Genomic DNA, 26,507 nt, shown 5'->3' with positions numbered 1-26,507 from the left:
TAAAATATTAAAAAATATATAAAATATTTGCTCAAATTTTGATGGTTTAATCAAACTTGTAGGGTCATTAAAAACAAACATGCCACCCAGACGTCACTTTTTTGGCCACTACATATTAGTTTTACTAAAGACAATGCTGAAAAAACTCAAAAATCCAATTTTTCTTTTTTTATATAGTGCAGGATGTTTCTGAAGGTTCAGAACTTCTCAATCAGTTAAGAAAAAAACACACATTTTAACTTCCTGTTTTGTAAAAGTATTATCAATTAAAAGTTTTATAAAATACCTGTAACGAGGAAGCAGGGTTATGGAGAAAAAGTGAGGCTGAACACATATAATGCTGCTCTGAATGATCTGTACTTCTGACTGTCTGAGAGAAACACAAGAACACACACTAAGATCATCTGTGAATTCTTCTCATTCATCATATGACATCTTGTAGGAAACAGAGTCAAGATAAGACCATCCAGGCCAGCAGAGCGCTAAGAAGCTTTTGTAGATTCATGCACATGTGCACAGCATCACACATACACGGATAAACATACACACACATACTGTACACACACCTACTTGGATATGTCAGGCCTTATAAATAACTTGTAAAAATGTTACCTCATTGTTACGTATCCAAGTATACAGTACACTGAGTGCAGCAGTATCCATAACTAACAACACAGGGAAAGTACATGAGCAATATTCCAAAACAAAAACTGATTCATTATTTTATAGAAATAAATAACACTAATAATCATAATAATATTGCATTGCATTGAATCCACTGATTTATTATATAACTGCTTGTGAATAAACCCATAAATATAAACACACTCAGTCCCTCATATTAGTAACATAATGTTAATCTTAACATTATTTTGTAATTTACTTGAATTAGGAGAGATGATAAATGTTGACTACTGTGAGCGTCTTTATCTGCAACTCATAGATAATGTGCATGAGTGCAAAGATACAGTCAATATGACCAAAAAGGTTAATGGGTATTCAGAAATTCAATAAAAACATCACAGATTTTTTTCACTAAAAGCATTTTTTGTATTTTTTTTTTTTTTTAATGGATGTTGGTACTAGCAAAACAGTTTGTGGTTATTAGTTCACTAATATGTTCATTCACAACAGTTACATGAACCCAAAGCCACTTTGTGAGAGTCGCCGGGACGCTAGCCCTTATAAATACCTCTCTATATTATGAATTTGTTTTAGTCCTGTTGCTATGGTGAGGTTTCCCGACATGTTTATAGAACCTGCCATTATAAATTAAAGAGCCTTAACAACACTTAAGTGGACTTGCAAGAGACATCAGCTGCCGACCGGCAACCAGCAGCGAGGAGGAGGAGGAGGAGGAGGAGGAGGAGGAGGAGGAGGAGGAGGAGGAGCGAGGAGGAGGTTCACAGGGGTTCCCTGTTTACTCCAATCTCAATTTCTAACCATTATATTTCACATCATAATAGTCCATGATGTAACAACACCAAAGAATTTAGATAAATAAAATAATTAGGAATTATAACAGCAGACATGACACTAAGAACATATTTGGGAGATTGTCACAAAGGGAAGTTTTCACTTGGCCAATATCTAAACAATTAAACATAAAATCAGTGCTGGAAAAAACAAATAGCCTATGTTGATTTTGAACACTGAATTCCTCCAAAGTTCACCGCAACTGGGGCATGTTGTCACAAAAGGTAAAAGTGTGATCAATGCACTATATCTTTTTCTCAGACAATACCTTTGTCACGTTAGATGCCATACTGAGTTTAATGCAGATCTAAGCAAGACTGAGGGATAGACTTACAGTCTTTACAATGGCACGCACTTTATAAAGGTTCTGGATCGAACTGACAACTTTCAAATCAGTTTTTGTCTACTCAACAATGTATGTTAATTAAACAACAGTAGCCTACAATCCATTGAACGCACTGTACTTCTATCCCTCACAGCCTCGCTTGTATTTTTATTTAATATAACTATTTATTAACATTTTAATATTTATATTAGCAATAAATATTACAATTTTATTTCAGCTACTTGTGAATGGTCACTTGAAAAAGATGCTTTTATAACCTAATGGTGTAGTTACAATATCTACCACTAGGTGTTAAACCTTAAACCCTTGGTTTGGATGGCAGAAAATAACATGAATAATTGATGATGCCAGTGCAAAAGAGGAATGGCTAAACTTATTTTAACCCCCGCTGTAAATCTAGGACCGCAACATAAACCTCTCAACAATGAAAACTTCAAGCGACTGACAGACACTCTCTGTTTAGGTGTTATGAAAGCAGGATCAAATGCTTGAGATGTTTCTCGGCTATACTTAACAAAAGGCTGAAGTTTTTGAAGCATCCCTATCATGCCTCAATCTCTGGTGATGAACTACAGCTCTGAATATGTTGCCACTTCACACTTTCATGTCTGTGGATGTAAAAACAGCAGCAAGATGGTTACGTCCACTTAAAATAATCCTCAGTCAAAGGCCTGCACCAGAAACGTCAGACTCCGAGTCTAGCCTGGCAAAAATAACATTACATAAACAGAGATTACAGCAGATTGTGGTGGGGGTGGAACCAACACTGGTGTGGATCACGTTACACGCTATGGCGGCTGTGCACTTTTGGGCACTTTTTGATCACCGTCTGATCTCTACGGATGTTGTGAATCACAGATTCAAATGGATACTGAATATCGTCAATAAATCTCGAGTGTTATTGCATTCCTCACTTGGTAAACATGACGAAGGTTGCACAAATAAAGAGTTTTGAGGTCACGCATGGTTGCTTTACTATTTACTCGCTCCAGGAAATCTGTGTTAAGCAAGGCCGACTTTGCGCAAGCAGTGATTTGACTGGCATTTATTCACTTGCTGGATTAACATGGCAATTAATCACTATGATTCATTGGGAAAATGAACACTAACAAATTGCAGAATGCACACTATCTTAACTCTGAGTAAGCGTTTGTAATTTACAGTGAGAACACTAGACTATCAGCTGGAGAACAGTCCAAGCTCCTGTTCGTCATTATCCTGGAAACTTAAAACCCGCTGCGCCTCATCCTGGGAGAGACAGGTCGTCCCATGGGAAACATTTCTGCCCCGAAAGGAGAAATGAATACACCGCATCAGAACTTCTTTTCCAGCGCTCTGTCACAAGGACGAACCACCGCATCACACTACCTTTTACTGCAACGGCCTATTCAACTAAAATGCACATTAAATTTTAAATCACAATACATGAAAGACATGAAAACCAATGACGTTTCCCAGCACTGATGTTAAACCTGGCATGACATCATGTATTTGAACAGGCATTAACATTAATGTGATTTGAGAGTTGTAGTGCATGAGCTATTTTTCATTGAAAGGTGAAAAGCGATGTGCACTCTTGTGTTTGATGGAAGAAAGAAAATTGACACTGAAAACTGGAGCAATTATCCTGAAAATTCAGCTTTGCATCACAGGAATAAATTACATTTTAAAATATGTTAAAATAGAAAACAGTTGTTTTAATTTCTAATAATATTGTTTTGCTATTATTTATTTTACATATTTGGTTATGCTTTATTTCGATAGTCCACTTCAGACATACTAACTATATGTAAATTTACAACTACATGTCCACTAACTCTCATTAGAGTATTAGTAGACCGTTTGGGATAGTAGAATAGGTTGAGATGTAACAAAGTTACTTCTAGTCAGTATAATGTCTTGAGGAGCATCAAAATAAAGAGTTAGCAGATATTAAGCAGACAGTCTACTAATACTCTAATGACTGCTAGTGGACATTTAAAGTTACTTATAGTTATTAAAATAAAAATAAATGCAGACTTGGTGTGTATAAGAGACTACTTTCAAAATGTATAAATTTGTATAAATTAACATAATTATATTTTATTATGAAAACAAGTAATTGTTCATTGTTATTTCATGTTACCATATACAAACTTAGCAATTGTAAGATTATGAGATCAAATTATTTTGGTCTGTTTGTCAATCATTAAAAACTGGGTGTTATCAGCTGCCACAGCATGGATACACAAAATAAAAATAAACATTCTCTATCTCTCTCTCCACACATATACATAACATTAGCAATGAACCTTCGCCTGGTTTAAATTTATCAGGAACCCGAGTAAAGCCGGTAGTGCCATGTACAGAATGTGGCAGCGTACTGAATGAGACATCCGTTTAGCACCCGCTTCATCATTCAAACACTCCCAAAGATGTGAGGAGTGACTGTGAGGATTCACGTTTGTTTTTGAGTGGAAATGGCAAACTTCCTCTCACATTTCCTGAGTGTGTACTGGACTACAGTGGCACACCACTCAGATATCTAAAGGCTGTGAGAGTGATTCCTGCATAATCACCTCCTCTGTTCTAATAAAATCTAATTAGTGTGATGATAATCTCATTTTTTCATGGAAAAAAATTAAACTGAGAAATAAGCACATCTTTCATTGGAGCAGTAATCTTAGTTCCTCTGAGCATGAGACATAATGAAGTCACTCAAAGCCTTAATAAACAGTGTGAACTAATGCAGATAAAGAGAGCATTCCCAGCACACACCTCATTTAACTCAATCTGCTGAGCAACAGCCTACACTCCTTGACTGAGGAAATAACGACACCATCGTAAAGAGCCTTGCTTGGAGTCAAATGTTTCGTAAGAGGATGAAATGAAACAAAAATAAAAATAAATAAAACTTAAGAAACAATTGAAAAAAAAACATGACAAAAAATGTTTGCAACTCATTGAAACACATTTAACTAGATGAAACATGACAAAAATTAAACTAACTGAAATCAAATCAAAACAAACGATTCAACAAAACACAAAAATGAAATGCTCTTAATTGAAATAAACCAAAACAAAAACTTAAGCTAGATGAAACATGTCAAAACAAATAAATAAAACAAAACTAAGTGAAAGAAACCAAAACAAGCAATTAAATGAAGCAAATTAAAAACAAATATTAAATTAAATGAAACAAAACACAAAATGAAATGAATCAAAACCAAAACAATTCAACAAAACACAACAAAACACAAAATGAAACTAATCAAAAACAAAATCAAAACAATTCAACAAAGCATGACAAAGCATGACAAAGCAAAAACAAACAAACAAACAAACAAACAAACAAACAAACAGGCACTGTGATACACCCAACTAAACACACAGAACAAATTGCAACACAAAACTGGGAATTTTAAAATGCATCCTGGAAGGATTGGACTATCCTAAGTATTGAGACTGAGGCCAAAGGCCTGAAGGCCATAGTCCACTCACAAGTACTTAATAATCAATCATAAATGTGCCTTCAACAATAGCACTCGGCAGAAAGACTCAAAAGTCATTTCCTCTTCTTCCACCTAATTCACCTTATTAGTCAAATAAGTGGATATAAGCACTGCGATGGAGAAGTATGAGCATGAGAGGGCTTGAGCGTAAATTAAAGGTGGTGTGAGAAAAAGAGATAATACACTGCTGGAGCATATTATGGAACGGATAGTGATAAATAAATACTAGGTGTTTTTAATGGGGCAGAATTTACACTTCACTGACACTAACCAATAAAGCTGGCTAATGGGAAACAAGCAACACTGCAGTCACCAGCAGGTTAAATGAATATGCTGAGCAAAAAGTTATATTCAATAAACAATTCTGGCACTGTGATGGATCACCACATGATTTAACAATATAAAATATTGGTCCTGAAGCAATACTAGCATTCAATCCAATAGCATAACTTCCAGTCTGGATAACATCCATCTTAGCCAGATTGTAGTTCATCTGATTCGTGCAAAGGAACTGTGTGAAAGTTGCATCCATCTCAATCCCTCATCTATAAATAATGAGGATTTGAACGCATACTCTCATAAGCTCATGTTGTAAAAGTCTGGTATTTATTTACTGGAATCCGGACACAAAGAAACTGTAAAAATGCATGATGAGGAAAATACAAAACTATTAAAAGATCAAAGTTGGGTCTGACAGGTCAATACTGAGGTCCTGTAGACATGACTACTGAGTCGGATCATATCTTATTTTCCAAAACAAAACAAAATAAATCAAAAACAAAACATCTCACTAAGAAAACAATAAAAACTCTATTTTTAGAAACTAAAAATACAATTCAAGGTATCACTCAAGTCTACACACTTTATCATAACCACCCTGCTCACTGGGAAAGTGTCTGACGCCATGTTTGAAAGCCAGTGCATTAAATCTCTGCCTTGTCATGCAGAGGTGGACGGAACAAACTTTTTCTTTCTTTCTTTCTTTCTTTCTTTCTTTCTTTCTCAAACTTTCTTTCTCAAACTATATGTTTGTCTGAGGCCCTTTACTACAAATCTGGCATCCTTAAAGCTGCGTATCCCAAAACTCTTGGTGGCCCCTTTGGACTGCAGCAAGACTTGACAAGGTCACGGCCACCATGAAAAGAAAAAAAATCAACGACCTTCCCGGGAGAGGAGGGTCTGATCCCCATTGGATTTATTATTGCTGCGTAATTTCTTTAAAAGCACAAAAATGCATTATTGAACAGCGTAACAGCACTACGAGCACAAAAGCATTTCTTACACACGCAATTCTACCGTGCGAGGCTCTGCGTTTGTGCCGAGGGAGCGCAATTTTTTATTATATATTTACTTATTCAAACTCAAGCGTACAGCACTTTGAGGGACCGGACACCAATTCTGGACAAGCTGTTATTTCTGGCTGACTACTTGAAGTTAAAGAATAGGTAAAACTGCAAAACTGAATCCTAATGGAGATAAAAATGCAGGCCTGTTCACTTTTCCCTCTGGACTGTGGTTCTCTCAGCATCGAGTTTTCCTTCTCTTTTGGCTATGTGCATTTTTTGCACCATTGCATCTTTGTTATATTACGCTGCAAAGCTGTTTGCATTAATCCACATGAAAAATACAAAACAAAATCAAATTCAGACAGAAAGCCATTGATATAAAACGGAAGTCAAAACGAGAGCTGGATTATTTCCTCATTTCTAGGGTGAAGTTGAAGTGTGACTCGGGGGCTGTTAGAGGTCCTTAACCGCTGCTGTTCACCTCTTCAGTTCAAGACTGTTTAACAACTCAATTTACAGTCCAAGAACCTTTGTCCTTGTGTTTGCTCGGGGCCTGTTGAAAACAGCATGTGATGTTCTATATGTGGTGCTATGGAAAACGGATGCAACCAAAGGTCAGCTTCGGCCTGCTAAAACTCCAGCTGCGTCCTAGGCATCCGCCCATGTGCATTACACACGCTCACCTCTGACCCCCATCTCTAACACTCTGATAGCTTGTACGTTTACCCTCTGACAAGACATCTTAATTTGGGGGCGAGTGCAAGAGTGATAAAAAAAGAAGCCTGTCCCATGCATAAACGTTTTACAGGCTACATTTACATTTGTGTAGAGCTAACAGTGTGAAAGGTTCCTCTCGTGTCCAAGCAATGGCTCATTGTCACATCAGAGGAATTTCAGCAACAGCAGCAGGTGTCCTCTCTGTCTGACTCGCTTGTAACGGCTCCATTTTCACCAAACTGAGTGGACAGAACAATGCATTTTATCCCTCGGTATTCCCTGAGGAAAGTTAGCTTGTTCTCCACAGATGTAACGTGTGATTTTAGTCTTGACCGAATCTTTGTTTTTCTCTGGCAACCTCAGTAAATGTTACAGAGCAAATTACATATATTTTTTTCGAACTAATCTAATCCCATTTTTGATAGAAATGTTTGTGATTATAGCACATTTATGCCTGGTTTCACAGGCAAGGCTTAAGTCTAGTCCCAGACTAAAATACATGTTTGATGCACATCAGTAATGTTTTTTCTAGGTACTTTCTAGGTTTCTAGGTAAAAAAGAAACTTAAATATCCTAATTTCACTAAAGCCTAAGCCCTGTCTGTGAAACCAGGCCATAGTTAGAAAACTTAAATATTTTGAGCTTCATATACAGTAAAGTCAATTACTGTATTTGAAGCTATGCTTCTTCTTGTGCCGCTTGGCGAACCTTCAACTTTCCGTGTAAAATAAAGAGTTTGTGGTTCAAGCAAAAAAATAAAAATAAATTCACAGATGCTGTCGTAGTTGTTATATTCATAATGTTATATTATTTCTGAATAATAATATAATATAATAAAATAATATTATATAATATAACAGTCTCTCTCGGGCAGAAAACTGTCCAAAAAATGCTTTTTTGTGGCTTTATATATGGTCAGACGCTTGCATGTGTCATTATAATATTAACATTCACCAAAATCAAGCTCAAATGGAGTTATGATGTTTTTGACCAGTGAATGTCAGACATGTGTTTTATCCGTCATTAACTCCCGCATCTGAGGCGGTAAGTGCATCGCATTACATTTATCATCTTACAGGTTATAAGGTTTATTGTAGCTATGTGGACGCTCAGTTTTTTATGAAATATGAAATATGACTCGTGCTAGACTAAGACACTCTTCTTTGCTCCTCAAATACATAAAGCATTAGCCTTTATATATATAAAGCCTATATATATATATATATATATATATATATATATATATATATATATATATATATATATATATATATATACAGTATATATAGTGTTTTAAGTTTTATAATTTTTTTTATCCTTGCATTGCAAACAAGCAGAGACGCTCCAAATGTGTTTGGCACTTCATTCATGATAGAGGTGGGTGGAGTTATGAGGTTTGACAGACAGTTTGAGGATCCAATGGAGTTACGAGGTTTAGTCACAAGCTCTAACTTACTTTCCATTGGCTAAATATTTGATAAACCCACATACAGCCTTAAAGAGTGACCAATAGTAATGATTCGAGAAAAAAAACACAGTGACAATTTAATATAATATACTTTAACATAATATCTTGTCTATTTTTCTTCACATGTTAAGAGTACGACTTTCCATAATGGCAACTTTAAGATAAAAGACACTCCCAAGTGTCAAACGTCAGTTAGAAAGCGAATCCAATCATCCCATCTCAATTATCCTTTAGACACACAACTTTTCCACAGCTGAGGCTTTAGTTGAAATCTTGACCATCTCACGTCATTCCCTAGTATTTCATTTAGAGGGTGTGTTTAAAAATCGAACTGCTGTGCTTTAGAGAGAGAAAAAGTGTTGAACTCTTCACAACAGTTGTGCCAAAAACAAGGTACCATGAGAGAAACACATTTCCTCCAGCAGCCTCACAGAGCAGAGCTAATTAAACCATCAAGACATTACACCCCTTGCTTAATTGCAGTCTCAATTTAATGATCAATGTGCCACTTCATTTCCCTAATCTACAGTACAAGTTTCACATTAACACACATTCACAGGACAATTCAGACATTTAAGAGACTCCGGCTGAAAGAACCACTACCAACAATTTACTTGAATTTGTCATGAGACTGTATAGACGGATTTGTCTAAAAGGCATCGAAGGACATTTAATATTTAGTTGATCACACATCTGGTCTGACAACATCTAGTTAAATTGATGCCCATGGCATGTCTGTTCTCGGATGATTAAATCGAGAAAATAATGCTATACATTGGCAGAATTTCCATCACCCACATGCCCAGGCTCTAATAGAAACTGCTCAGAGAATCAGACACTGGGTGTCTGAAACATGAGAGTCGTAACCTTGACACGCCAGGTACTGTTAATAACTCCTCACTGTATTTCACTCATTGGAAAGAGAGCCAATGTAATTATTGTAAGAATGCTTATCTAAGTTTTTACTGTGTCACTCCAAAGCATCCGCTTCCAAGATATCTTATATGCTGATGACCTCTGAGCAATACAATCTTTTCCTAAACCTATAAAATCACACAATAATCATTTGTTTGTTAGGTAATCCCATAAAAACAAATGCAGTAACTATGGCAAAACCGAAAATTAGATAAAAAAGTATGAATTTATAAATTTTCACACACCATTTTCTCTGACTTTAAGTAGTTGAGCCAAACCTGTGTGTCACAGGATAGATATTGTATAAGAACGTTTTTTTGCAATCTTTTTTTGATGCCTTGGACCACCAACTGTCTCCCTGAAATGTAAAGGCTGCTATATATTTTCATGTATAAAGGCCCATTTATACAGTGAAAAATATTGTAAATGTAAAATATAATTTTGGAAAATATTCACTTTCCATTAGGTTGACACCTAGAAAGTACATACCCACCATTAAGAGTACTATTTGATGTATAAACCAGAAGAAAAGCTAAAAATATGGCCATTGAGATGGTATTATGAACTGGTAAAAATGTCCAATTTGATAAATTTACCTATACTGTATATTAAAGGAGACCTATTAGAGTCTTGATTTAGTTTTTAAAGGTCCCATATTGTCAAAACTGAATTTTCATGGCTTTTTTCATGATAACAGAGGTCTAGGGGCTGTGAAACTATATAAGTTTCAAAACAGTCAATCCACAGACAAATGCACACAGCCTGCATAAAGTAGCTGTGCCTTTTCACGAGCCGTTGTGACTTCCGTATAAATGCGATGTCACAACTACTCAGTCACTGCCTTCAGTCATCACCCCCACCAATGGTGGGTCACTCAGAAAACAACAGGCCAATCAGAAGAGAGGCTCATGAATATTAAGTAGACAGGCCAAAATCGACCTGTTCTTGGCAGAGCTCCTGAGAAAGGAGCTGTAAAAATATATATTGAGATGGTTTTTGGTACTTATACCGCAAATATATATTCTTAAGGACATCAAAACCTAAAATAAAACTTCAGAAAGGTGTACAATATGGGACCTTTAAGCTGTACTAGAATAGGTTTTCATGCTTGAATGGTTAAAAAACACTTTATTTTTCCCATTTTCTCCATTGTTGCAGCTCCTCTCTTCCCAGTCTGTCAGTAACGCTCTGTTTAGTTCCTGTCTCTATGAAAAGCACAATCTGCTCTGATTGGTCGCCTGGACCAGTGTGTTGTGATTGGTCAACTGCTTATAACCGCCAGTTTCAACACACTACTAACTAACAGACCCCGCCCCTTTATTTTGCATATGCCTTGGACGGGAATTATTTAAATGAGGAATATTGTGACGTGTTTGTTCCTGGAAGAAACTCAAGACTACAATGGAGGCGTTTCAGGGAGTTCAGAAACAGTGACACTGATATAGAGAATAACTCCCTTTGGAGGGCATCTGTGCTGTGCAACATTGCAGACCTTTTTCATGCTCAAACTGCAACATTACACACTAAGGGAAGGTGAATATTTGAAAAAGCATAATAGGACCCCTTTAAAAATGACCTTATGTATTTGTCCTCTGTGTGAGTGTGAGAGAGAAAGAGAGAGAGGAAGAGGGAGAGAGTGCTCAGCATAGATGGTGTAAACAAATGGTGGCAGTGGCTTAGAGACGGCTATACTTGTTTAAATTACACTGGGGTGAAACACGCCAGACCAGACAGCTTCTCTTCATGGAGAAAGGGTCTTCTATCAGGTTGACCAAAGCTGAGACTCAACACATTTAGAGGCTATGATATGAATAGGCATAATGGTACTTGACGTAACTCTTACAGAAGCAGTTGTTGAGAATAGTCTAAGGGAACTTTAGTGACCTTCAAACTTTCAAACCAAAAAAATCAATTAAACTCATCTTTAAATCAGAATTGACCATATTTATGTACTCAAAACATTTCTGGGTTCGGATTCACAAAGCATTCTTAAGAATAAAATAATTAACTGCTATTTCTTCTTATTTTATCTGCCTTATTTTTCAGGTAAAAGACATATGTGTCTGGTTTCCGGTATCATTCACTTCCAGTTATTTTTAGCTGTACAAAACAGCTCGTTATGCTGCTTGATATTGCAAACTGGTATTTCTTATACCATATTATTTTAATATAATGTCTTAATTATAAAAACGCTGGTTTGTAGCAAACAGTTTTACAGTTTACTGCACTTTGATATATTCTTCTTATTTCCCTATAGCGGCTAATAAATAAATAATTCAGAAGAAAAATAACATTGATAACTTCAATAAAAAGTTAAGCATATTTTGTGTTTACAAAAATACTTAAGACAAAGCAGCAAAAATTTTATTAAAAATCTTAAAAAGCTTGTCAACAATTTCCTTAAAACTCTTCTTTGATCATCAAAATGACACATTTAAACGTTTTTTCCCTGAAAAAAATAAAAAAAAATTCTTCATGCCTTAGAATATCTTGAATGTAACTCTACAACCTTGCCTCATTTAGTATACCAGTTCTATGAATATGCAAATTAGCCCCGCCTCCACTCACTCAGCTCAGAGATCCACTCGTTGACCATAACACATTGACCTGATTGGCTGCAAGGTAGTTTGTGACGTCAGAAACACCAGCGATTTCAAAGCGTGTTTTTGAGACTGTCTTTGGTTCACTGCAGTTTTAAGGAGAAAATACTCAGCAATGGTGTTGACTTATGAATTTTGTCTTAAGTTTGTCTTAAAGCATATTAAAAACACCACATAGACATATAAACAACATTAAAAACTTAATCTTCACCACAGGAGGACTTTAAGACCAGTCTTAAAACCCTATAAGATTTACAAAAGAATAGTAGTCAGTTACATAAGACATATTACTACTACAAGATTTTCCTTTTATCACCTAGCACGCATATTCTCCTATGAAAGTTAATGTAATTTCACTATCACACATCACATACTTATATACATATACATACTTTTAAAAATGACTGTCTGGTTCTTCTTACTTCCAAAAAAGAAAAAAAAAAGAAAAAAAGGGGGTGAAAATTATGTTGAGATTTACCAGTGTAAAGTTTTGTTTTATTAGAGTAGGATAATATACAATCACACAAAATCTTGAAGCCTTTCATTTTATTTACGAAGAAAAAAAAATTCTTGAGAACATATTCAAGAACTTTTTTTAAAGAACTGCACCTAGGAATACTATTACGGATTTCTCACAATTTATCTTTTACACTTTTTTCTAAAAAGATTTTCGTGGTCTTACAGTGTATGACATTGCAAAAAAATGTTTACTCTTAAACTGTACTGTAATAACTTCTTCTTTTAAAATGTTTCCTTTTCTCCTGAACTCACTTAGACCACACTTTACTTTACTTTTTTTTTTTTTTTTTTGGTCTTACAGTGTATGACATTGCAAAAAATGTTTTACTCTTAAACTGTACTGTAATAACTTGTTCTTTTAAAATGTTTCTCCTGAACTCACTTAGGCCACACTTTACTCATTTAAGCATTGCTTTAGGAAAATCACATTCTGTCTGGTTCTGATATTCAACGCCCGCTTTACACATGCTAATCACGGTGGACAAAATCAACTCCCACTCAACAGTTTTTCCTCACTGAATATCCTGTTTCACCTGGAAATACGTCATGTTTCAATAGTAAATGTGATTTTTTTTTTTTTTTTTTTTTGCAAATCAGGTTTACTTTAAAGGGATAGTTCACCCAAAAATAAATATTCTGTCATCATTTACTCACAAAAGACGATATTTTAAAGAATATGGGTAACAGAATATTTACCAACATTGACTTCCATTGTATTTTCTTCCATACTATGGAAGTCAATGGCTACCGTCAACTGTTTTGTTACCCACATTCTTCAAAATATCAACTTATGTGTGTAAATGATGACAGAATTTTCATTTTTGGGTGAACTATCCCTTTAAAAAAAAAATGTAATCAAGCTTGAGTTGTTTTCCCTGAAACTGTGCGATTATGAGTTATTTTGGAATTTGTAATTGGATTGGGCTTGAATAAAAAAAAGCACTCATTAGGAGATCAGTGAAATAACTGTGATTTGGCCTGTGTTGTGCTTTGGAGTGAGGGAGATGAGTGACAGGCAGAGATATGAGAGACTCTGATAAGCTCTCTTATGCTCTCAAACTGTAAGGCAGTGGAGCTGATGTCTATCTCTCCACTTTAATGGCTCTCACTATGGATTTATTACTTATTGAGAGGATGAAAACAATGTACTATAGTGGTCAAAAACGCCTTCTTAAAAAGAAAGCACACTACAGGAAAGAAATACATCTGAATGTCACACTGGTCAACACTAATTTAAAAGAAATCACGCACCTTTGTTTTTGTGGCATCCTAAAATTAGTGTCATAGTCACAGACATCCATTAACAACCTATCTGATGTGCCTACCCGCGGGAAACAGCTTCTGACCAGTCAAACACAATGATATAGTGGATTATTTCAGAATAGGTCCAGCTGGGACCCTCAACCAAAGAGAAGTGGGCTAATAACTAACTCTGAATACACAAATGTCACAGTTATGGCTGAGCACTTGCTCTATATACTCGGCCCTTTCAGTTGGCAACACAATCAGCAACAATGAATAAAACATTTAATAATAATGTGCTGTATTGGAGCATCCCAAGGCATTTTATGGTTTCAACCAAGGATACAACGCATCTGTAAATGTCAAACGAAGCAAACTTGATTTGTTGAAAGAATGCAGCATGGGAATTTAATCCAATTGTGAGAGATGAAAATCAATCTTGGCTGATGTTGAAATGATATGGTCTATTGGAAGGGTCACCTAATAGGAAAATATCCCGACTCAGCTTGTTCAGAATCAGAGACCGTCACTGACTCCAGGTGAGCTCATGGCAGGTGGGCCGTTTGTGTGCGCAAATTACTTTACAGTCATTAACAGTTTCTCTGAGGTCATTTATCAACATACTTCTTGCTTAGCTTAAAGGGATAGTTCACACAAAAATGAAAATGCTGTCATTAATTACTCACTCTCATGTCGTTCCAAACCCGTAAGACTTTCGTTCATCTTCGCAACACAAATGCTCAACCGAACCTGCTTGATGCATGAGAACAAACCTCATTGGTTCTTGCCGAAGCTCAAACGTGATGCGTAACACAAGAATGAACCTCATTGGTTCTTGCCGAAGCTCAAACGTGATGCGTAACACAAGAATGAACATCATTGGTTCTTGCCGAAGCTCAAATGTGATGCGTAACACTAGAATGAACCTCATTGGTTCTCGCACGTCAAAGCGAATATGTTTGATCTTCCATTTTCCACAACTGATGTGCGAGTTGATGAATGTTTATATGTGAATAAAAGCCTAAATTAAATCTGTTCATCATAAAAAGCGATCGTGTCTCTTCAGAAAATTTGGACTAAACCACTCAATTCATATAGATTAGTTTTACAATCTCTTTTTGAAGCATCAAAGTGGTAGTTGCGTAGCTGTCAATGGAGGGACAGAAAGCTCTCCGATTTTATCAAAAAGATCTTAATTTTGTTGATGAACGGAAGTCTTACAGGTTTGGAACGACATGAGGTTGAGTAATTAAAGACAGAATCTCCCTTTAAGACTTTGTAAAACAAAAACGTGCATCTCAAAACCAACAGTTTGATTGTGGGTGACTTACATGAAGGCGTGATAGATGAACGCCCATCCTCTGGGTCTCTCGAGCACGTTGTACAGGCAGTTCTGTAACTTTCTGTAGCGTTTGCTGGAGGCAGAAGAGGTCGCCCTCGGGCCCGGTGGCGCTGGCAGTGGCGTGCCCAGTAAGCCGATGCGGTGAGACGGGTGTCCTCGCTCTGGGCTGGACGGCTCGCTTCTTTCCGTATGAACAGCCGTGAGAGCCACAAACTCAACCCGCCTGTCATCGTTGGGTGAAGGGGGGGCCAGCATCCTAATGCCTCCGTTATTGGAAGGACTACCCAACATTATTGTGTTTACACAAGCAAACTAGTGCACCATATACAGCAGAGATCGACCGATACAGTTTAACAACCGATAATGATTATTTGTATTAAGTGTCCTACAGCTGATATTCAGAACCAATTTTGATGTTTTACACAATAATAGCTAAATTATTATCATACTACAATAATAAAAACACTTGCTTATTATTGGGAATATAATCCAAATTAATGCATTATTAATAATATACTATACTGTGAATTTATAAATAATGTTGTTTCTTAAATAGCCTGTTTAGTTGCAAAGAATATCGTTAACTCGTCATTCTCTCTAATTCTTCTTTAAATTCTAAATTCTTTACTAATCTTGACATTAATCAACACATCGCACTTAAGAATTAATGTCTATTACATACAATTTTTATAATTTATGAAAACAACAATAAAAAAAATATTAATTTACCTGTAGACACTTTTGTTTCCTGTTCCCGGTAATGTCGTTGTTGGACGCTATTTTTAAAATTTATCGCTAAACCAGATGTTAAACAACCGATAATTGATTAAGCAGACAGCAAAACTTACTCTATCAAATATTTTTCTAAACAAAAGTGATTGTTGTAATCAGAAAAATAATACAAAATTAGCATCAGGGCATGTAACACTATTACTAATTAAACGTAAAAACATCGTATCCCTTTAAAAGACAGCAAGCTCGTTCTAATAACCGGCAAGTGAACAAAAGTGGCTTGTTCAGGTGATACAGTTGAAAAGCCTCATAGAGCGCGTCTGCATGTTATTAGGTAATTTAAGTTGCTATTACTAATCAAAGATACGTCCATACAGCCATGACTTCACATTGATATGAATATTTCAGAATTTTAGAATATTGAATTTTCATATTATCATCTTAAATCGTAACATGAGCACTTCATGGTGAGACACTAACGTGCGCATTAATTAGTTAGGCTACTCAAAAGTTTCGGAACACACCCTGCAGCACAAAAAATCCGAACGCATTCCATAACTCAAAGTTTTCCTGACAAATACTGTCTAAGCACAAAGCAGAAATGTTTAGAAGTAAACGACATGCCCGGTTTTCCCCCTCCGGCGCGCGACGCTCATTTCGGTTCTTTGGGGAGGAGCGGAGCGGGTCCGTGTGAGATGAATTCAAAGTCGTGCCTGTAGTTCGGTCATTTCAAGATTGTCCCAAAAGTCCGTGACATATTATAGAGTCCAAGACGTTCATCGATGTGGACTGAGAGAGTGCGTAACCTGCACGTGCTGCGCGGAGCGCGAGGATGAGAAAGTGAGAGCAGGACACACGCGAGGAGAGGGAGGGATGGATGGATGGCACTGCCACCAAATTTAGCTGAACGGATTCAGTTTTCTGTTTTCCCTCAACAAACCTAAACAAATTTTATTGCACCCCTAAAACAAAAAAATAGGACCCACCCGAAGTTTTAGCATAATTCGCACATGCACTGTGTGGAATCATCAAACATTTATATACAACTTCATACTGGATCAATGTACTTCTGTGTAAACATGCACTCAGTCATATCAAGAGAATCAATCAAAAGGCCATCTTGTTGATGTCAAGGCCAAGATTAACCCTCTTGAACAGGTGCTGGGGATGTGCTGTACAGTATTATAAGCTCTGCACATGTGCCTCACTAAATGCCAGTATTGTCTGCATGTGTCACCTACCCATAAGGACAATGGTAAAATAAGAATAGTGGTCTCGAATCACTAAACGCTAAACTATGCTTACAAGTTTGAGAATTAATGCTTAAGTTATGCGGTGTTGATGGTTGATGATGGAGCAGAGAAGAGGGACATCAACAATCAATACCTTGCATTTAGTTTATGTGATTTTTTTGCAGACCGCCCTAATGGCTTCGGCTTCTGCTATATGCAATGCTTTAGAGCAACCGTGGAATGCATTAGTCCTCTTAAGCCCGGCTTTATTCCCTGCAAGCACTCCTGTGCAACATTTCTTTTGCATGTTTTGATCTTAAACTTAATGACATTTCAATGCACATTCCTAAGCTGTGGGGTGAACAGCAAAAATGTTGTGTGCAAATGAGCGAGGATAACAAACCAAAACATGAATATAAACAAATTAATTAAAGTCATTAATAACTTATCCATCCATTTTGTCTGGAAAGAAGCTGAGTAAAAGTCTACTCTGATAGTTAGGCTTCAGACATTTCTCAGAATCTCAGATAGTCTACACACTTACAGCATTCCTGTAGCTCAAACAGTGGCGCTAGGGTTCGATTCCAGAAAATGCATGATCTGACAACATTTACACATCTGCCAAAATGCATTAATGCAAATGCAATCATATTACCCTAAATAAATTAATTATAATAGAAGCAATCCTTGATCATTTTAAAGCCCATACTGATTAACTCTTTCCCCGCCAGGGACAAGTTTACCCCGGTAATTCGTGTTTTCATTGTTATACAGTAGGTGGCAATGTTATGGATCTGTCGAAATAGTACAACATCTCAGTCTCCAAAAACAACCAAAGAAGAAGATCTGAGTCAACTATGAGTTCGAAATGAGTAGGATACATTTGAATTACTTTGTGACCGTTAAAAAAGTATGTTCTAGTATGAATGTGTGCAGAATGAAAGTAATCCGGACGTACTACATCCACCATGTTGTTATTATCATGTGATCTACCAGCGTCAGTTGCGTCGCTTCACTGTCAATCACAAATCCTCTCCCGAGGCCTCATGGGATAGTAAAGTGTCCATCAAAGGTTCACTTCAGAATCTCACCAGAAGTAGTAGGTCATCCGGGTATTTTTCACCTACTGTTTTTCGAATCCTGTGTTCAGACACACTACTCTGTTGGCATACTGTTTTTCTCATACTATATAGTAGGGAAGTATTTGGGTTCAGATGCAGCGCAGAAGGAGTGGATATTACGCTCAAGTTAAGCTAACGTGTTTTTGTTGTTGATGTTTAAAAGCAAACGCTCCATTCTTTCTTTTGATATACTGACTCTTTACATATTCATAGAACAAAATATTCTAGGGGGCATGAAGGTTTTGTGAATATGATAAGAAACTGGCGCTGACTGGCAACTAAAATAAAACTATAATAAAAATAAGATGCTGGCGGAGAGTTAGGGTGCATCTCAGTCAACTCCCTAGCTTCCTATGTTGTGAATCAGTATATCGTGTACATGAATTCAGGCACTGGTAAGGACGCTGGCTCACTACGATGCTCCTTGGTTTTCACGGTGCATTGTGGGACTTTTTAGGGAGCAAACGTTTCAGTGCCCTGGAAGGATTTTGCGATTGAGAGGGCTCTTAAAACGCAGACTCCCTGATCAGTGCCCTGACTACTGAACTACATGCACCCTTAATTATATGAGGCAGGTTCTTAAAGGGTGTGTTCACATTTGGCAGGTTTGGTTCGATTAAAACAAACCCTGGTGCGATTGCTCTGTTAGTGCAGTTCATTTGAATAAGTGTGAACGCTGTCATCTGAACCCTGGTGACACCAAACAAGTGGACCGAGACACTGAAAAGATGAGTCTCTATCCGTTTCCAAACAAACTCTGGTGCGGCTCAACTGAAATATGAACGCAAAACAGGCCAAAGACATGTAAACTAACCAAAAACAGGACATGATGTCACAAGATGTGACCCTAAAAAGCACAGAAGGCTCAAGCACATCTGTTTTTCACAGTTCAGTACAGACGTCAGAACCGCGTCTCCTCGCAGCAGATCTTGGTTTGTGTGTGTGACGGAGGGATTCCTGCTGCTGTTTTGACTCCTTAACACATATTATAAGCTCTTCACGAGTTCTCAGCTGGTCAAAATACCATCATACGTAGGCTACGCATATACAACGAGAGCATTTATCCCAGAACACAGCATTGCTCTGGATGTTCGGTAAGTTCTGTCGCGAAATATACGTAATAAAAGCCGACCAATCAGGTTGTGAATATATCCCTATGCCTTAAGGTTTTGTGTTAAAATGCCAATGTATACAGTAAGTGGACCAGGACTAAATTATTATTTTTTTACCAAGCGAACTGAACTACAAGTGTGAACACACCGAAAGAAACCAGTATGGACACCTGCATGTGACATGACAAGACCAAGCTTGGTTTTACTTAATCACATATAATTTCTTAAATTATAATCCGTTTAGTCCTTGTGTAAGTGCAGGTGACTCACAGCAAACTCACAGGATTAACTTCAAACGTTTCACAGGAGAGAATCTATCGTTCAGGGGAACAAACAGAGTCCCCTCCTAACACCAGCAATTAACACGAAAACAGACTGATGATACATAAGCATCTCAAATCACCAGCCCTGGATTCTGATGACACACGGCAGCTGGGCAAGGTCACAGGAGAAACACACACGCTTCTTTGAGGGCCAAATGTCACTGCTGGGGCGAATCTTCTGAAAGACATAAACACCTTCTCGCCTTGCTTTGGCGCATGGGTGCAAATAGACAACAAATGTGGTGAGGCGAGATGGGAAAACTCTTTACACATAAATACACACACTCACAGGACACATTCACTCACGACCCAAAAAGCTCTGTGTTATCCAAGACTGAACGCCCACTGAGGGACATTAGGAGAATTTAAAAATACACACACATCAGCAGGACTGGTAAGACCTCAGGCCCTCACTTCCGCTCCGCTCTGGAGAACACAACGCTCAGCAATGTTTCCCACACCAAAAATATAGTTTGGCTTATTAAATTGCTTCTTTCTTTTATATTTGTTCACCAATACTTCATTTTTGATTTGTTTTTACAATGTTTTTTTGCTTTTTTTTACAGTGGAGCTCAGTCAACATGTTAATGTTAATTCTAAGGTGAGTTGTGAATATGTTGAAGAGCCTTGTTCAGAATATCAGTCCAAATCTGAATTTTGTGCATGTCTGAATGGGATCCAATTATATTTAGCAAATAAATAAACAAATCACATGAAATCAAATCCGTTTCAAGCTAGTGAACCCCAATGCAAATCCAAAATAATCACATGAAGTTCAAGACAAGACCTTGAATCCATTGATAGTTAGGCTAAGTAAAAAAAAAAGAGAGATGAACCAAGACCAGACAAAAACAAGTTCAACTCACAAACAAAATAACTATGCTACTTTAAAACAGGAAGACAAAAGATAAGAGTAATCCATGAGAAGAATTTATGCAAACGCATGGTAAACAAGCTCAAAAGACAGATCTACCACAACCACCGACTAAACAAGAACAATGAACAACAACCAACGACACAACAGGACTAATAATGAAAAGAGGAGACGTCAACAATTCGGAATAGCATACTCAAATTAAGAGAAGTATGCTATACTTAATTCAGCTAACGACGTGAAAAAGGATACAATATAATGTAACAAAGACCTAAAACCATTAAGTATGTGTAACTTGAGATCATTTGGACTGTGACTAGTTTATATATGAATTATACTCTATGGGTCAGACAAGCACATACGCAGTAGACGTAAATCTGCCTCTCCTGAACGAACTTTCAAATCCATTACTTTTCCAAAATGATGTCATGACTGTAGCGCAGGCCAGAGGCTGGAACAGTAGCAGGGTTGTATCTTCTGCTGGTGTGTTTCCAGGACCTTGAATGAAAGAGACCTTTTAAAAGACCTGTGAGGGCTGAGACACCTTTTCCTCAGTCATATACAAGGCCTTTTGTAACTCCTTAACCTACCAAAGTATAAAACACCCTTGTGCCATCCTCATGTTTAAAACATTGATCGTATGTGCAACTCCTGTGTAACTTTGTGCCACTCAATCTCAACCTCAATGCCTGTCCACAAGATTCTGCAGGTACAGACTCTGACACCAGCTTTTGCTCTGGCCGGTTATGCCTCTCCAGACATGTGTACAACCTGTAAAGAGCCAGATTGCTAAAGCTTTGTCTCAAAACAAATAGGTCAGTCATTCACAGATTCCAGAACTGAACGGAGGGAAAACACAGGATTATCCTCCAGATAAATCAGCACTACTGAGATTCCGGTTCAGAGTCCAACCGCTTAATCCAACAGCTTTCTACTTTAAAGAGGACCTATTATGCTTGTTTACATGTTCAACTTTCTTTAGTGTGTAATGTTGCTGTTTGAGCATGAAAAAGATCTGCAAAGTTACAAAGTCCCTCCAGTGGGAGCAGGGACGTGCACAGAAATTTTGAGGGGCAGGGGCTCAAGTGAAATAAAGGGCACTTCTCATAATTACGTTTTTTTTTTTTTAAACAAAAAAGTATATATATTAACGCAACTCTGACTTCCTTTTAAAAAAAATTATTAAAAAAGTTAATCAGTTCACACAGAAACCATGGTCTACTTAGTATTCACTAGGTTTATAGAGCAGCAAAGGAAACCATTCCACAATGTGCATGTTTTGAAAACATTTTCTATGCTACTAGTTTCAAGTATATATTTAGAATAACCTACATAACTGCATCAAGCAGAGGGGCGTGTTTTACTAATAATTTGTTTATTTTTGCACAAGGCACTACATCATTTGAATTATTTTGGTGTTATCAGAATACATAACACTTTAAAATCAACACAAATATTCACTCTAAACTGAAGAGGGCTGTTGCTGCTATTTTGTTACAGATAGCAAAATCTGCTAATTTATTAATTACTCATAAATAAAAAGTTAATTTATAAATATTGTTATTTTAATGTTTAATGTTAACTTATTTCTACTCAGTTTTATTTATTAATGTACCAGATGCAGTTACTCAGATTTACTACATTTTTTAGAGTGTATCCTCCATCTGTTTGCATCTGTAGATTTCTTCTAAATTCACCAATTTAGATTTCTAAATTTCAGGGGGAAAGACTTTTGATGTAAGTCATTACTGTGGACGTTCTGTATGCAAATTAGGCGTCAACTAGTTAAAATGAGCACATTTGCATCTAATTGACAGGGTAATGCAGGTAAATAGGATAAACAAAATAACTAAAGCATGTCACCTGGTGGTGATATATGCTTATTTTATTACTTGGCTTGGTTGAATTCCAATGTAGAATGCGGTCTGTTATTTCCATAGACTGTAAAGGTTATTTCTTGATAACAGAACGCTGTGCGGAGTATAACAGACCGTTGCCATGAAAAACAGAGCGTTGCTATGGACTCACAGGATTCTAACCGTAGAGACGGAGCAAAGAGTATAGAAGTACTTCTATACTCTTTGGACGGAGCGTACTATTTTCTTTAGCGGAAGCAATACAATCGGGTTTAAATCAATAAACTCCCTTTTAAATTATTTTTTTGTGTCAAATTAATTATTTATTTGGTAGATTTATTTGGGATATATATTATTAACAGGAATATATATTATTTTTCAAAAATAAAAAAAAGCACCCCAGAAAAAAGGGCACTTTCTCTCCAGGAATAAAAAGGGCAGGTGCTCAAGCCCCCTTTGATGTCTATGTGTGCACGTGCCTGAGTGGGAGTTCTTCTCTATACCAGTGTCAGTGTTTCTGAACTCCCTGAAACGCCTCCATTGTAGTCTTGAGTTTTCTTCCGGGAACAAACACAATATTCCTCATTTAAATAAATCCCGCCCAAGGCATATACAGAATAAAGGGGCGGGGCCTGGTTGAGTTAGTTAGTAGTTTGTTGAAACTGGCTATGGTAAGGGGCGGGGCATTTCCCAAACACGATCAAAGCGGTCGACCAATCACAACACACTAATCCAGACGACCAACCACTAAAACCACTATTTACCAATTTTATATATCAGTATTATATTGGTTATCAGCTGATTTTCAAGATTTTATCAGTATGGTTGATATTAGATATTTAATTATGCATGCTCATGTCCTTATTTTTACATTTGCCATCATAACGCTCACTTCGAGTTAATTTTTAAAAACGCCAATAATTAAAAAAGCACAATATGTAACTTTTTTGCTTTAAAAATAGCAAAAATCACTATATCTACGTTATATATTTTTTATAGTTGTGTACTTACATTATCCCGACTGTTTCCAACAACTTTCAAACCAGGAGAAATTTGTAATTTAATTTGAGAAACGTCCCGTTTCTTTATTTCCGTTTTGTCGCCGTCAATGTCGTCATATCCGCGTTGTCCCTGGTTTCCGCTCGTGCTGCCATGGCAACCAGAGCTATGAACCAGAGTAACCGTCTGATAGTAACCAAAGCAACTGACGCGGACAACTTTGTAGTTCGCAATGTCTATTTGCACGCTGTTGTTGTTTCGTTCAAACATTATGGACCATGGCAAGCAGACTTTGGATAAAAAAAGGAGAACTAAAACGAGAATCAATATCAGCGCGGTGTTTTTGAGATGCCAAGAGCTCCCATAGACAGTATATAAACGAGAGCTCCACGTCCGAGACTTCGACCGCTCCTACATGTACTTTATTAAACAGGTGAGCACATTTACATAAAACTAATCAATGTTTTATAGTTCAACAATGATAAAATGTCAGAATATGATCTGTATGTTATTCTAATGTTGATCTAGTTTACTGCTAGTCTCATACAGACAGACTAACACATACATTTCAACACATTTAAATGCAGTTTAGTGTGCTAGTGTAATGTTAGACCAAGTGAAACAGCGCTGCGTTACCTCACAAGTTTAATTTGTCTAATAAACTGACCTGTGAGTAGTAATTCTGCGTGTAGTTCGGTAGAATGAAATGTCCATATTCCTTTTATATCCGCGGGACTCGCGTCGCGTGTGGAGCTGATAGCTGTCTCTTAGCAATCCCGAACTGCTTCATATCACAGTCATGATAAAAACATCGATGTATTCAGTCATCCATAAACATTATTAGATCGGTCGGCTTGACGTTGACGACAAGATCCATAATTCTTAGCAAATGTTGCATCATCAAACTACGCCTTTGTTATTGTAAATAGGTTAGCGACCCCTAGTGGCGAAAAATGCCATACTGTGCCTTTAAATGTAATCTTTAGACAATCTAAAAATGTCCCCTGTAAAATATGTTTTAATGCCTAAATGTATTTGTAGCACTTCAAACAAATTCTTTTAGTTCTTTTAATTTTTAAATTATTTGTTTTGTAACGATGCAAAAGTCTTCACTGTCACTTTTGATGAATTTAATAAACAAAACTGTATAGAATTTTTAAATCAATAATTTATTGGTTACATATAGTCTAGATTATATGAAATACCACATGGATGGTTCACATAACTTTTGCGTATGTATGCATTTAAATATGCCTTTAAAAAAAATGTTTTTCTTGTTGTAAAGCTGTTTTGTGAAAAGTGTTACACATAAGTGAACAAAAAAAAAAATGTAATAAAGTTTATGTTTTACATAAGGTCCAGCAGTAATAAATCAGTGTAAGAGATCAGTAAGCGAGGGTCATGTGATGGAATTTAGAACCACATCCAAAGTTGAAGCCTGATCCGCGGGGTTTCCCCTTTGAAATGATGAGGTGTCTAAACTCAACACTAAGGCTGTGCCAAGCAAACAGCTGGAAGTGCTTTCCTGATGACAACAATAGGCTGGCATAAGGTCACAGGCTACAATAAAAAATAAAAAAAACATGTTATACTCATTGCAATGTCTTACATCAGATGAGTTATTGTACATGATTTTGGTGGTGGTGTTAGATTAACAAATCTCTCATGGTCTCTCATGACCTGTCTCTGCTAATCTTTTGGATGATTCCTTGACCTGAAGAAACTCAACAGCCAAGACAAACAGAGTTAATAAATCCAAGTCATACCAGGATTAGGTACAGATATTCACCGGGCCCCATATCTCAAATATTAAGAACCAATCCTCACTCATTAATGCAGTAATTGTTCACCGCATAAGCCGATTAGGCATGTCCAGAAGTGAAACCCTGGCCTGACAGATCTAACAGGAAGTGTAGGCTTGTTTGTGTGATATAAATTTAAAGAATATAAACTTAAAGAATTACAAAACCACCACCAGCCTTTTCCATCTGAATGTTCTGGGTGTTCATACAAATATTAAGGCCTACCTTAGAACAGTTATATCTCAGGGAAAACAACACATTCCCAAGAGCTGAACGTTTAGGATGAGTTTCTAGGTATTGCTCAAAGTATGTGAGGACTGAACATTCAAAACATTTTACCTTTTTTTTTTCCTGTTCCGTCCTAATCACGCCTTTCTTTCAAGATTCAGGCCGGATAAGGGATGGAGCCTGACCTCACAAAGCTTAGAGCTCATTGACAAACCCGTGACTCAACCGTTACATTTTTCCATAAACGAAAAATATGGAAAATATAAAGTCTGTTTATTTGATTTTGCAGGACATGCTGTGCCATATGCAAGCACTCACGTTAATGACAGATCCACGTGATATATATATAACAATGTAAGATTCATCAGCGAATCGTTTAATGCTGATCAGCAAATCCGATCTGAATGATTCGAATTTAATTCGAAGTGATTCTACTGCTAACTGATTCTTTTCCAGAACATGAGCCGATTCCCAATGAGCCGAAACCCGAAGAATGAGCTGATAGTCGCATCTGATAATATAAATAAGAACTTTTCGTATCCGACTCGCAGAACTGTTACAAATAAAACACACATGAAATATGTATTGTTTGATGCACCTGCAAAGTATAATTAAACTGTAATTTGCTTGTTTTTATGGCTGCAATTAACAAACTGAGACAAATGACAATAACAACCTTTATTATTAAAACATAAACAAAGAAAATTGCCTATATAAGGCTTTGTTGGAGCGTTTTAGCGCATGTAATATGCCACGCTGGGGTGTCCAGATCGGCTTTACCTGTTTAGAAGTTGTTCTTTGAAACGAACCGTTTGAAAGATTCGAA

The 26,507-nt window shown here is 36.8% G+C and overlaps 1 protein-coding gene across 3 annotated transcripts in view; it reads right to left on the bottom strand.

Moving 5' to 3' along the window:
• kcnq4 (potassium voltage-gated channel subfamily Q member 4) overlaps positions 1–16,920 on the bottom strand; it is a 55,101-nt gene extending 38,181 nt beyond the window's left edge. The window contains exons 1-2 of one of the 3 annotated variants that reach the window (XM_084131285.1): positions 16,132–16,747; positions 15,392–15,682 (exon numbers count right to left, since the gene is read on the bottom strand). In XM_084131285.1, the coding sequence (XP_083987411.1) occupies positions 15,392–15,657 (266 nt within the window). In that variant the 5' untranslated portion in view covers positions 15,658–15,682; positions 16,132–16,747. Of the gene's footprint in view, positions 1–15,391 lie in introns of all 3 variants that reach the window. The other 2 variants (XM_084131284.1, XM_084131286.1) reach the window with 2 other exon arrangements.
• Positions 16,921–26,507: the final 9,587 nt, after the last annotated feature.

The sequence above is a fragment of the Abramis brama genome, assembly GCF_963993115.1.
Source record: "Abramis brama genome assembly, chromosome: 12".
NCBI lineage: Eukaryota > Metazoa > Chordata > Actinopteri > Cypriniformes > Leuciscidae > Abramis > Abramis brama.
This window is presented reverse-complemented; position numbering and strand designations above follow the sequence as displayed.